The following is a 13375-nucleotide window of genomic DNA, read 5'->3' as shown; positions in this document are numbered from 1 at the left end:
TCTCTTTAGCGGGGTTTACATGCTACGATATTGTTAATTAAAAGAAAAAGGTTTTGGTACCGTGTTAGCCAGTTGAAAAATGTTAATGAATGATATTGTTAATGAATTATCGTAGGGGTCACATTGTTTGTGACGCACATCCGGTGTCATTAACAATATTGCAGTGTGTAAAACTTAAGAGCAATCTGAAACGATCGCAAAAGAGGGCTAAATCGTTTGCCACAGAGAGGTCGTCCTGAAATAAAAAATCGTTTTCTGCTTTTTAGCGATGTTGTTTGTCGTTCCTGCAGCAGCACACATCGCTATGTGTGACACCGCAGGAGCGACAAACATCTTCTTACCTGCCTCCACCGGAAATGCGGAAGGAAGGAGGTTGGCGGGATGTTTACGTCCCGCTCATCTCCGCCCCTCCGCTTCTATTGGACGGCTGCCGTGTGACGTCGCTGTGACGCCGCACGACCCACCACCTTAGAAAGGAGGCGGTTTGCCGGCCAGAGCAACGTCGCAGAGCAGGTAAGTGCATGTGACGCTGCCGTAGCGATAATGTTCGCTACGGCAGCGATCACCACACATCGGCCGTACGACGGGGGCAGGTGTTATCGTGCTCGACATCGCTAGCAATTGCTAGCAATGTCGCAGCGTGTAAAGCCCGCTTTTCTGTTCTTCATGCTTAATGTGGCACACAAAGACACAATGAAAAGATTGAGTCAATTTATCCCCTTTTTATCAGGTTTCAGGTATGGTGTTTATATTGCCCACATGTTTTACTTGCCACAGATGTTTGAATGAGTATCACATGCTTGAAACAAAGTTATTTACCCACAATTTTGTAAAGGTGCCAACAATTTTGTCCTGCCCATGTTTGGAGCTATGTGTGAAATTATGTCAATTGTTCCTTATTTCTTATGTTGATTCAATATACCAAAAGGAAATAAACATGGGTATGACAAAAAAAATGTGTAATTGTAATAATTTTCTGGGAGAAATACTTCATTTTTTAGAACAATGGTGCATATACTTTCTGCCATGACTTTATAAAGTTAATTAACCCAAATGGTAAATGGCTATACACACCAACTTTTTAAGTAAAGGAAAAAACTATACACTATACATGTTTTGACTCACACCATACCAATAGTGACACAGAGAATCATGTTATGAGGTTTTACCACACAATGAACAATATAGACACAACACCCAAAAAGCAATTGTGGTCATCTTTTTTCACAATTTCACTGCATTCCCTATGTCTTTTGTTTTTTGTTTTTTGTTTTTTTACTTCATTTTTCAGTATGTTTTATTATAAAATGATTGATGTAATTCAGAATTACATCTCTTTCCATAAAAAAAAATCCCTCATATGACTATGTTGGTGAAAAATAAAAAAAATGTTGGTTCTTAGAAAAAAAAGAAATAAAAATCAGAAGAACAAAATGAAGGTATTAAGGGGTTAATGAGTCCCTTTGATTTAATTTGCTTTGACAACAGATGCCTGTCACTAGTTGCTAAAATTGAGTTTTTCAAGTCTGTTTCATTTGTAGTTTTACTGAGTAATTTACTGTTTAATATATAATTAGATATTGTTTTCAGGTCAAAGCCTTAAATGTATCCACATTAAAATTAAATTAATGTGTCTCAATCTTCACCACATCCCTATATAGTATTAATTTATCCTCCTTTTGTGTTGATTAACTTACAGAGTTTAATTTCATCCACAAATACTGAAATTTTACTCTCTGGGTCATTTACAAATTCATTCATAAACATGTTAAAAGGAAAAGGGCCCATTACTGACCCCTTGTGATATCCCAATTGTGAAAAGTGACCAAATCAGAGTTTGTTCCATTAATAGCCAATTGTTCACCCACACATTTGTCTTTTATACTTATTCCCACTATTGATAATGAAGAGCAGTTTAATACTTAAATGTGTTCATTTCACATCCTTGCTGCAAAGTAGCTGTGTTCATAAATCTTATATTTCAGTTGAAATCGTTTAACATTTTGTTCTGTATTCAGACTGGAACTTTAACAGAAGATGGACTTGACTTAATGGGAATAATACCATCCGGAGGAACATGGTACTTTTTATTTTATTTTTAGCTCACAAATTCTATAGCTGTCTATAGATGCCAATTATTCTACCACCTAGAATGCTGGGGTTCCTTACAACCTTATTTGGGAATCTCCAGAAAACACATTTTTCTGCATTTTACTATGCTGGTAAAAAGGTATTGATTTGTTGCATTTTGTAAATCCTATAGAAAAGCTTTTAAGAAAATTCCAGTGGAAAGATAGTAGAGATGAGCGGATCTATGAACTGTTGCTTGATTATGGTTGAATTTCCTGCTAATTTGCATATCCCTGTGAATTTAATCAATTTGTGATTCAATTCATGACAATCAAAAATAATATATAAGACAGACATCAATCCTCTCATTTTTAAAAATTGCAGCAGCCAAAGGGAAAGCTTATGACATTATTTGCTGCTAGGCTTACCCCTAATGTCTTGCGGCTATCACATCGCATGGTCTAGGGCAACCAATCAGTGGATACCATCACAACTACTATAAAAGATGAAGTATGGCCAAGCAGCAATATTTGAATCACAAAGAAAGTCATTACATATAGGGATAGAAATAGACCTAAGGCTATGTCTGATTAGTTATCTAAATAACACTCTGATCAGAGTTTGATCCAAGTGTCAGCTTCAGTTTTCTCAGATGAGAGAATTGGAGCCACTGTGACGAGAAAATGGAGAACAAAATTTCTCCATCTTCTTAATTCTGTGAGACCATGAAAATCAGACTGCACTAAGGTGTCATCCGAGTGCATAGACTTGAATAGGTGAGTGACATCCAATTTAAATTGGTGACTGACATGCTACAATTTTTGTTCTCATGCTGAATCGGTATGAGAAAAAAAACACCGATCCTCACTGACCCATTACATATCATTACATATCATTAAACTGAGTGCTATCCAGTAAAAAAATAAATAGTACTTGTCTGATGCATACGCTTATGTGAGCGAGCATTAAATCTGATTATGGTGCATTACTTCAGTGTTGAAGCAGATTAAAAATGGGAGTGGTATTATTAGTCTGAGAATAATAATCCAAAGATTCAAGCGATATGGAGGTGCTGGACCCACATATTCAGAGTGACTGTGTAAAGATGGATGTGTGATATATTGCAGTAACAGCACTTTCATAACAGAATATTTTTCTTCCTACAAGGAGGGCAATGTCATGATTCTGATTGGTGGTGCTCTGCTCTCCTGCAGAGCCAATGCTTGGTTTTGTATTATTATTTTGTGGACTGGTTGTTCCTGGAATTTGGCTTTGTGGGATGGGCCTGTTCATTGGAGCCTCGTTCCTGGTGACTGCTGTGCTTTATTTTAGAGCTGCTTCACCCGGAACACAGCCAGTGATAGTTCCTGTGTTGCAGCAGTTGTTGCTGGCTCCCGTAAGTGACTGTGTTGATCTTGTCCCACTACCTCATTCCTAGTACCCTACTCTGCCTTTTTCTCCAACTCTGACTTCACTCCCTATCTCCTAGACCCTCAGCTTGTATCCTGACCTAGACTTTGCTCCCTCCCTTTGTACCTGATGTGTCTTCCTGTCTTACAGACCCCCGGCTTGTATCCTGACCTCGGCTCCACTCTCTCCCTTGTAACTGACGTGAATTCCCAGATCCTGACCTTTGGCTTTTTTGACAACTCCTCCCTAGTGTATCTAGCAACATTTGGTGTTCTAACATTATAATTCTCCTCCACTAGTGTATCTAACAACACCTAGTTTTAGAACATCACAAGCAATACAGCAAATAAGAAGGCAATTTAATACCTTTTGCCCTAATTTTGCTACTAATGAAATCCTAAAAACACAGCTTATATATTATAGCAAGTGTGCTTACTGGTTTATGGGAGAGGCGAGCCTTATATGCTTTTTTAAAGACAAAACAAATCTCCACATTCGAGACAGGTAACTGCAACTGTCTATTTCACAGTGTGCATGTTTTTTTAATACATATTTTTGTCCACCTTCTTATCTAATAGTCTAAGATAAGACTCATAATACCACATTTGAATACCACAGTTGGTAACCACCATTTTTTATCTGTTTTCACCTAGTCAGATAGGTTGAGGTCAATTGGACATTTTCAAACTTGTGTTTCTGTTAAAGAGCTCAAAAGGGGTTTATAACAGTCTTAAAATACCTCAGAATGTTATACTCATGTATATCTTTTCCTGTTAATTAGAGTCTTTGCAGTATTGAAATCAAATTGAGGATAAATCAGTGAATTTGAGGTTCAAAGTTTGGCTGATCTCTAAAAGATACCATGCCTAAAGCATGTTGAGTTTTTCTCAAAAGTCATTGACCCCTAAAATGCCAAAATAACAAAACTTTGTCTATGACGACTTTGCAATAGTTACCACCTCTTTATTTAGTTTTCAGGAAATGCTTAAATATGACCAGATAAATGAACTCCCCTGGGGACCTATGTTTGGTGCTATGGCAAGCTGTCATTCGGTGATCATGGTTGATGGAAATTTACAAGGTGATCCTTTGGACCTCAAAATGTTTGCAGCAACAGGATGGGTAATATATAGTTTATTTAGACTGTAGATATTGACAGCAATGTGATTTTTTTTTCAAACTTATTTTTTATTATTACAGGTGTTAAAAGACACCAATGAAGATTCAAGTAAAGAATATACCCCACAGAACATGGTTGTCCACCCTGGGCCAAGTTCGTGGATTGTAAGTTTTCTCCTATTGCTACAAAACTCATATTTTTTTACATTTGGTGCTGAGCATTTATGAAACAGAACAGATAGAGCAAAGATTATTAACATAGTTGTTTCTTTTCTCACAGAATACAGTGAAGGGTATAAATGTTTTATTCCAGTTCCCCTTCTCCTCTGGTTTACAACGTATGTCCGTTATCACTGAGGTTATTGGAGGGGATGAGTTACTTGTCTACATGAAGGGGGCTCCTGAGATGGTGGCCAGTTTTTGCAGGTCAGATACAGGTAAGGTGCTATGAGTAGCTCAAAGTAAAGGCACTCAATTAATAAGCCAGATACTATATATATAGTATATAAAATAAAGAAGTATTGGAATTGCCACTTCAATGGCAGTCCAGGTTATTTGCCTTCTGTGAACTAATAGCATGAGATATTGTAAAATTCATTTTTTTTTATATTCTAAATGATTCCATTATTCTAATGTATGTATTTTATTTTTTAAGTCCCAAAAGAATTTTCAGAAATCCTAGAAATCTATACTTTTCAAGGTTTACGAGTAATTGGCGTGGCATATAAGATTCTACAGAATGCAAATCGGGATGATTTAGAGAGTATTGAAAGGTAAGGTAAACACACATGTATTGTTATTTACTTAGAATACATTACTTTTCAATTACATAAATCGTTGTTATGCATTATTTTTATGGTAGATTATATCTTTAAGAGTAATAACTGCCTTATTACATATTTCACCTCTGCGCAAATAAATGAATTATTGTCCACTAATGAAATGCAATATAAAGTGGTAATGACAGTTATTGTTCTCCTGGGCATTGTCAGTAGGACTAACAGTGAGGATATTTTTATTTCATGTTGAGTATCAAACCAGCTTATATTTAACTCAAATGCTATCACTTAAAGGGGTTGTTCATTTTGAGGAAAGTTGTACCTTGAAGAGCAGTTTGTTGTGAAAAACAATCTGTGCTTTGGTCATCCCCTGTCCACGTCCAGCACTGAGTCTCATCTGCTGTTTCAGTATCTATTGCTGTCTGTAGCACTAATATCACGTCGAGAGCACTGAAGCCAATAACCAGGCTCAGCGACTGTCCATGTGACCACTATCATCCACTAAACTAACTGATTGACTGCAACAATGTTGATGTGATGTCAGCATTACAGACACAGTAGATGTCAAGGCTCAGTAGACCAAGTGAAGGATAAATAATGCCCAATTTAATACTTTTTCAACAAACTATGCCTCGGGACACAACTTTCCTGAAAGTGGAAAACTCATATAAGTTTGTTTTTCTGTTTCTTTATAGGGATGTAGTTGAAAGCAACATGGAGTTCCTTGGCTTGCTCATACTAGAAAATCGGCTCAAACCAGAGACTAAGCCTGTCCTAGAGCAACTGAATGCTGCAAACATCAGGACTGTCATGATTACAGGTGTGGATCAGTTGCACTTAAAAATAAAATGATGATTTTCTTGCAATAACTTTTCACTCCCCATCAGATTACGTTAGGTTAAAATAATAAACTCGGGTGTCACTTTAACTAAGTCCAGCACTATATTTCCCTCTTGCCCCAGTCTTTGTTGACAGGCTGTAGCGGTGACATCATGACAACACATATGATCCCTGCAGCCAAATACTAAAGGCCCCGTCACACGCAGCAATATCGCTAGTATATATATATATATATATATATATAATATCGCCGGGCTGCTCAGATCCGGATCTGTGGTGGCTCGAGGGGTCTCCGGACCCGGGGGTCGTGCGGCCACTCAATGAAAGGGGGACTATGAACAGGGGGATTAGAAGTTTGTGACGCCACCCACGGTGCGTGGTAAGATGGTGTACCACCGCTGCTGTTGGTAGGGGAACCCAGTCGCGGTGGTATAGCAGCAAGGTGTTTAACCCCTCCATGGGTAGGGGTTTGTGTGCCCTGGGGCCCAGTGATGGTGGAGAAGGGGAGCCGAGGGCTGTAGGCCTGGGAGACAGGGAGCAGAGAACTTATAGTGATTATCATGGTGCTGGATGAGGCTGTGCTGATTTGTGAGGTCAATGAACACACAGGCAGTGATTCAAACAAACGTCCTGCAGTACCGCTGCCGCTGAGGGGGAGCACGTCCAGATGACCATTCCCAGTGATGTTACTAGTGTGCTTTGGTCTAGTCTGACCTTTCAGGAGCCTCCACTTCTACAGCCTCTCACTCTCTGAGGCTACTCTCTCACGCTGTCTGGGAACTCCAACTCCCCAGCCTACTCTCCTCACTGAGAGCTACTTGAGAGGCCTCTGCTCTCTTTGCTTCCCTGCCGATGACTGCCCAGTCACCTCCCACCCAGTCTGCCTGACTTCAAGGTGGTCAACCCCTTCTCTCCTGGACCTCCCCACTGGTGTGTGTGTGACTGAGATCTGCATGCTGACCTTAGCACATCACTGGGTGACACCTGGAACCAAGGGAGAGATGGATGCTGCATGGAAAGGAAAATTGTGCAACACCCTGTGACGACCTTATAGGCCAGGGCGACACACTAGCAAGCATACCCGCCCCCATCGTTTGTGCGTCACGGGCAAATCGCTGCCCGTGGCGCACAATATCATTAGTAGCTGTCATTAGGAGCCATCACACGGACTTACCTGTCTAGCGACGTCTCTGTGGTCAGCGAACCGCCTCCTTTCTAAGGGGGCATTTCGTGCAGCGTCACAGCGGCATCACTAAGCGACCGCCCAATAGAAGCGGAGGGATGGAGATGAGCGGCTGTAACATCCAGCCCACCTTCTTCCTTCCTCATTGCCGGCGGCCGCAGGTCAGCTGTTGTTCGTCGTACCTGGGGTGTCACACGTAGCGATGTGTGCTGCCTCGGGAACGACGAACAACCTGCGATCTCAACAATCAACAATTTTTTAAAAAGGAACGACGTGTCAACAATGGACAATTTGGTGAGTATTTTCCATTGTTAACGGTCGCTCTGTGTCACGTCACTACTCACTACCAATGCCGGATGTGCGTCACGGAATCCGTGACCCCGGCGATATATATCGTTAGATACGTCACTGCGTGTGATGGGGCCTTTAGTTAAGTAAATCTGCCAATGTTGACAGTAGGAGCTGCTAAGCTGAGGGATTGGCTGTAGAGGTCATATGTTTTTGTACCTTTTACTTAACACCACTTATCGCTGTCTTGTGCATTTTGTTACGATTACAGGGACAGTAAATATGTCCATGTTATTTGCTGATTTGTGATCTTTATTATTTTTAAAAAGCGCATTCAAATTGTCATTATATTAATAGTTTTTTGTTGTTTTCTGGTAATTTTATAGGAATAAAAAAAATATATATTTTATTTTTCCTTTAGAATACAGGGACATAGACATTCACTGCAATGTACAATGTATTTCTATGTATCAATACAATCTAGCTGAAGTGTCAGAGTCTGCACTGCAGCTTTAAGTATACAAAATTCTCCCAGTGACATCAGCAGAGCCTGTAGCTCATAGGATTAGCTCCTGGCTGTAATAGTAGAGGTTTTGAGTTCAAGTCCCAGGGAGACTTACACTTAAGAGAAAAAAATGTTTTTTTTGCAATTAAATGAAATTTGCATTTTTTCCAATTGTTTTTTTATTTTATTTTTTTAATAATTTTATAGAATCAAAACAATCTGAATATTTCTTCACTTCTAGAATACAGGAACATAGAGATATATTAATATATACAGATGTATCTCTATGTAGAAGTATAATTAGCTTCTGGCTTCATTGCCTGCAATACAGCTCAAGTATACCAAATTCCCTTATCTTCCTCATGGTGGGCTGTGGCTCATTACTAGGTCTGCTGCCTAGCAATGAGCCAGAGAAAATTGTATATTTAAATTATGCATGTTCCCCCAAGGCGGAAGCAATGTGGAGCTGGCGAAGAGAGTGACAGAAAGTTAAGATAAAGCACTATCATGCCGTGACAGCGGGACTGAACCCTCAAAGTGGGATCCTGCTGAATCCAGGGCAGTTAAGAGCTATGATAAAAATTCCCTGTCAGTATGTCTTTGTAGTATGGAAGGAAACCTATGCAATCCTTGGGAGAATATACACCATGCACACTCCTTGCAGATGTTGTATTTGGTGGTATTGGGACCCAGGACCCCAGGGCTGCGTGGCTATATTGCTAACCACTGAGCCACCATGCATCCTAGATATTGACTTGTAATCTTTACAATTAGTGATGAGTGAATAGTAACTATTCAGGTTTGGATTATTCGTAATGAATACCAAAGTACTATTCCAGTATGCGTCTCGAATAATGAACCTAATACAAGTCCATGGGAAACCCAAGCAATTTTCATGAAGATTTCCTAGAAAAAACGTTATTCATGACAAATACCGGAATAGTACTTTGGGATTTGTTGAGAATAACCTGAACACTAAAATCACTATTCTCCCATCACTATTTAGAATGTCTAAAATGCTAATTTCCCTTTAACCAAGGGGCCATTAACAGAAAGTTTTCTCTGGGGACATCTCATTTTGTTCCTGTATGATGCTGCCCAATCATAATTAAATCACTACTCCAGTATTATTTTTCACTGCTGGAGTTGTGCTTTTAATCTGAGGTCCCTACTCCTAACCTTATACTCACCCTCTAGAGTTTTCACCTTTTTTCACTAGCATCCCATGGCACCATTTTGTGATCACAACTTTTGACAGGCTGGAAGTCAGAAGTTATGTCACGCGCTCTCAGTGCAAGTCTATGAGAGTGAGAATGAGGCTATCGTAGACTTACATTGAAGAGTGACCTCCGTCTTGCTCCATGAAACACTGGAGTGATCCGGCAGGACACGAACTATCACAGACCAATGTGTGATAGTACATAAAGACAGCGGAGGGTGAGTATAAGGAATAAACTAACATTAGAAGCACCACTCCAACGTAATAAAAAACAAAAAACACTGGAGTGGTGCTTTAAGATGGTAGCATCATATGGGTAAAAAAAGCTAATGCCCAGAGGGAAGGTAAAAAATGTAGAAAGAGAAATTTGCCTAACCTTATCACATGTAGATCTATTCATTCCTGGTCCTTACAGTAATTACAAGAGCTGGGAGAGGAGGAGTGCTAGATTGTAATCTCATCACATACCTGGATCTATCCCAGGTTCCTGAAATAGATCCAAAATACTGTATGTGATAATCCTGCTCACACAATCGTCTTTATCACCTTTCCCGGTGATATAATGACATGACAGGCCCTGTATCATGCTGCCAGCTTGTGACTGGACAATGTCATAACAGGGAAAAAGAAATACCCTCAAAGAAGAATCTCTGTTAATGCCCCTTTATTGAATAGGAAAGAAGTATGCTAGGCTTCCTAAATTGTAGACTTTAAACTCCACTGTAATGGAAAGAATAAATAAAAAAGGAAAACTATGTTTTATTCAGCTCTTCGGCTGCTTTATCGTGAGGTAGTTGGTTAAAAATACCAAAAGTGGTGAAAGGTCCTCTTTAACCCTTTTGCGACATTGGACATATTGGTATATCCAGTGTCTGGTCCCCTTTTTGATGAAAGCTCGGAAACTAAGCATGTTTCCTGGCAGATAATGGCTATGATATACAAGCAGGATCTGCCTCCAATAGCACTGAGCTCTGCACAATGCTGTTACAGTAAAATGCCACTGTCAATAAGTGACATCGGCTAATTCACATTGTATCCCTACTTCCTGTGGCGCAATTATTGCTCACCGACAGATAGCCATGGCATGCTAAAGGCAGAAAAACAGTGCTCCTACAAAAATCAGCCTGTAACTAGTGTTTGTAAGAGATTGTGATTTTTACTATATACTGCAATACTGTTGTATTGTACATGCAATTGGATAATCACAAGTTCAAGTCCCTTAAAGGGACTAACAACTTATTGTAAAAAAAGTTTCACTTTTTAAAAAATTAAAAAAAGTCTAAAAACACCCCATGTTTTAAAAACAATTATGTGGTACTGTTGTGTCCGTAAAACTTTGGTATATCGAAATAAAAAATGAAATAAAATGGTATTTCTTAAACAACGTATAAAAACAATTCCAGCCCTCCCCCCAAATTGCGTCTATTTAGCATTTTCACCACAGCTGAAACTTTTTCTTTTTCCCAGTACATTGAGTTGTTAGATGAATGGTGGAATTTAAACTACAACTTGTCCAACAAAAACAAGCCTTCATATGGCTATATCGCAGAAAAACTGAAATAGTTATTGCTCTTGGAGGGCGGGAAATAAAAAACAAATTCAGAAGCAATAGATTTTATACATCCTGTCCAAAAATTATCCTTCTATTTATGGAGGAAAAACAGGTGGACTGTTTAAACCTCAAGAAGTTATGGCTTCACAATCATGAGTAAAAATTATTTTTTGGGATCCACAACAGATTTACTACTGAGAAAAAAAATTAAGCATTTAGAAAGGTTTTTTGTCAACACATCCAAAAACTACCCCTTTTTACATGGTGCAGGTGCAGGCTAGCTGTTTTCAAAGTGAAGAAATGATTTTTTAATAAGCCTCTGCGGATTGATCTGCTCATCTCTAGTTAAAACTATTCAATAGTAACACCATGTGGTAAAAAGTTGATGCTGCATATAAAATTTTAGTCACTTCAGGTAACAGCCAGAAAATTGCATTAGTAAAAATAACTAAAATTGAAGAGCAATTCATAAACACTAAACAGCTATCATATGATCATCAGATACCTATCACAACCCTGGACGCTGCTTTCAAATCCTATTGTCAAGGAGTAACCATTTGTTGTAACCGTGAATCAATGGTCTATATCAGAAGTAAGGAAGAGGTTGGCTTCCTTTGTCATCTTTTTGTTGCACCTTTAAAATTATGGGATGCAGATAGGTTCCTATAACAAGCAAAGTTTCTTGGATTTCACTTCCAAAATCTGAACTCCAGAGAGGTATATTTCATGCACCATATAATGCCGGACTGACTGCGTGTTTAGCTACCCAATTTTACAGCCTTATAGACACATCTTAAGCCAGCTTTACACCTTACAATTAGGTGTGCAATCTTGTATGCGATGTGACACGCCCAGGTTGCATATGGGATCTTATGAGATCGCACGTAGGTCGTTCATTTGCTGTCACACATGCGTTAGTAGTCTATGTTAAATTGATCAATTTTGTGTGCGATCCTTTAGATCATGTGTTCTGTGACGTATGCATTGGGCACCCTTTTTTTTTTTATTTATTGACTTGCCAAGCGTGTGTAATGTGTAGGGATGCGTTTTTACTATGTCATCTGCCATTCAGCTCTGCTACATGGCCGCTAACAGCAGACACAGACAGCCATGTAGCAGAGCTGAATGGCAGATGACAGCAGACACAGACAGAGCCATGTAGCAGAGCTAAATGGCAGATGACAGCAGACACAGACAGAGCCGCACGATCAGAATGAACTCGGGTTAACTTCACCCGACTTCACTGTCATGCTGCGGCTCTGCCTGTGTCGCGTCCTGATTAGCGGTCACCAGTGAATGACTCACCGGTGACCGCTAAACTCCTGAATAACTGAATTGAGCAGCCCTCTCTCATATACTCACCGATCCCGGCGCGGCACTGTACGGCTTTCTCACTGCTCCGGCAGCTTTTACTATTTTGAAAAAGCCGGCCGCTCATTAAACAATCTCGTATTCCCTGCTTTCCCCGCCCACCGGCGCCTATGATTGGTTGCAGTGAGACACGCCCCCACACTGAGTGACAGGTGTCTCACTGCAACCAATCACAGCAGCCGATGGGCGTGTCTATACTGTGCAGTGAAATAAATAATTAAATAATTTAAAAAAACGGCGTGCAGTCCCCCACAATTTTAAAACCAGCCAGATACAGCCATACGGCTGAAGGCTGTGATTCTCAGGATGGGGAGCTCCACGTTATGGGGAGCCCCCCAGCCTAACAATATCAGTCAGCAGCTGCCCAGAATTGCCGCATACATTATATGCGACAGTTCTGGGACTGTACCCGGCTCTTCCCGATTTGCCCTGGTGTATTGGCAAATCGGGGTAATAAGGAGTTATTGGCAGCCCATAGCTGCCAATAAGTCCTAGATTAATCATGTCAGGCGTCTCGCCGAGATGCCTTCCATGATTAATCTGTAAGTGACAGTAAATAAACACACACACCCGAAAAAATCCTTTATTAGAAATAAAAAACACAAACATATACCCTGGTTCACCACTTTAATAAGCCCGAAAAAGCCCTCCATGTCCGGCGTAATCCAGGATGCTCCAGCGTCGCTTCCAGCTCTGCTGCATGGAGGTGACCGGAGCTGCAGCACACACCGCCGCTCCTGTCAGCTCCACGCAGCAAATGAAGACAGCCGCGCGATCAGCTGAGCTGTCACTGAGGTTACTCGCGGCCACCGCTGTATCCAGTGACAGCGGGTAACCTCAGTGACAGCTCAGCTGATGGGATGTCACACGTTTCAATTGACTAGGTTCATACAACAAAACGTCCAATGTATGAGGAATAAACAACGTGTATGCGATCACCGTATTTTCGTTCAATCTTGATTGCACGTAGGTGTCACATGCAAATATGTCACGAACGATGCAGGATGTGCGTCACTTACAACTTGACCCCGACGACGGA

At 40.2% G+C, this 13375-nt stretch overlaps 1 protein-coding gene across 1 annotated transcript in view; it reads left to right on the top strand.

Moving 5' to 3' along the window:
* The window catches only part of LOC142296643 (putative cation-transporting ATPase 13A4), a 192950-nt gene that overhangs the window by 122567 nt on the left and 57008 nt on the right, over positions 1-13375 (top strand). Inside the window, exons 13-18 of the mRNA XM_075340496.1 lie at positions 2019-2080; positions 4452-4602; positions 4681-4764; positions 4880-5036; positions 5255-5372; positions 6074-6198. Coding sequence (XP_075196611.1) covers positions 2019-2080; positions 4452-4602; positions 4681-4764; positions 4880-5036; positions 5255-5372; positions 6074-6198 — 697 coding nt within the window. The remainder of the gene's footprint in view (positions 1-2018; positions 2081-4451; positions 4603-4680; positions 4765-4879; positions 5037-5254; positions 5373-6073; positions 6199-13375) is intronic.

Source organism: Anomaloglossus baeobatrachus, chromosome 3, assembly GCF_048569485.1.
Source record: "Anomaloglossus baeobatrachus isolate aAnoBae1 chromosome 3, aAnoBae1.hap1, whole genome shotgun sequence".
In the NCBI taxonomy this organism is placed as follows: domain Eukaryota; kingdom Metazoa; phylum Chordata; class Amphibia; order Anura; family Aromobatidae; genus Anomaloglossus; species Anomaloglossus baeobatrachus.
The sequence above is the reverse complement of the archived record's forward strand: the minus strand, read 5'-3'. Positions and strand labels throughout refer to the sequence as shown.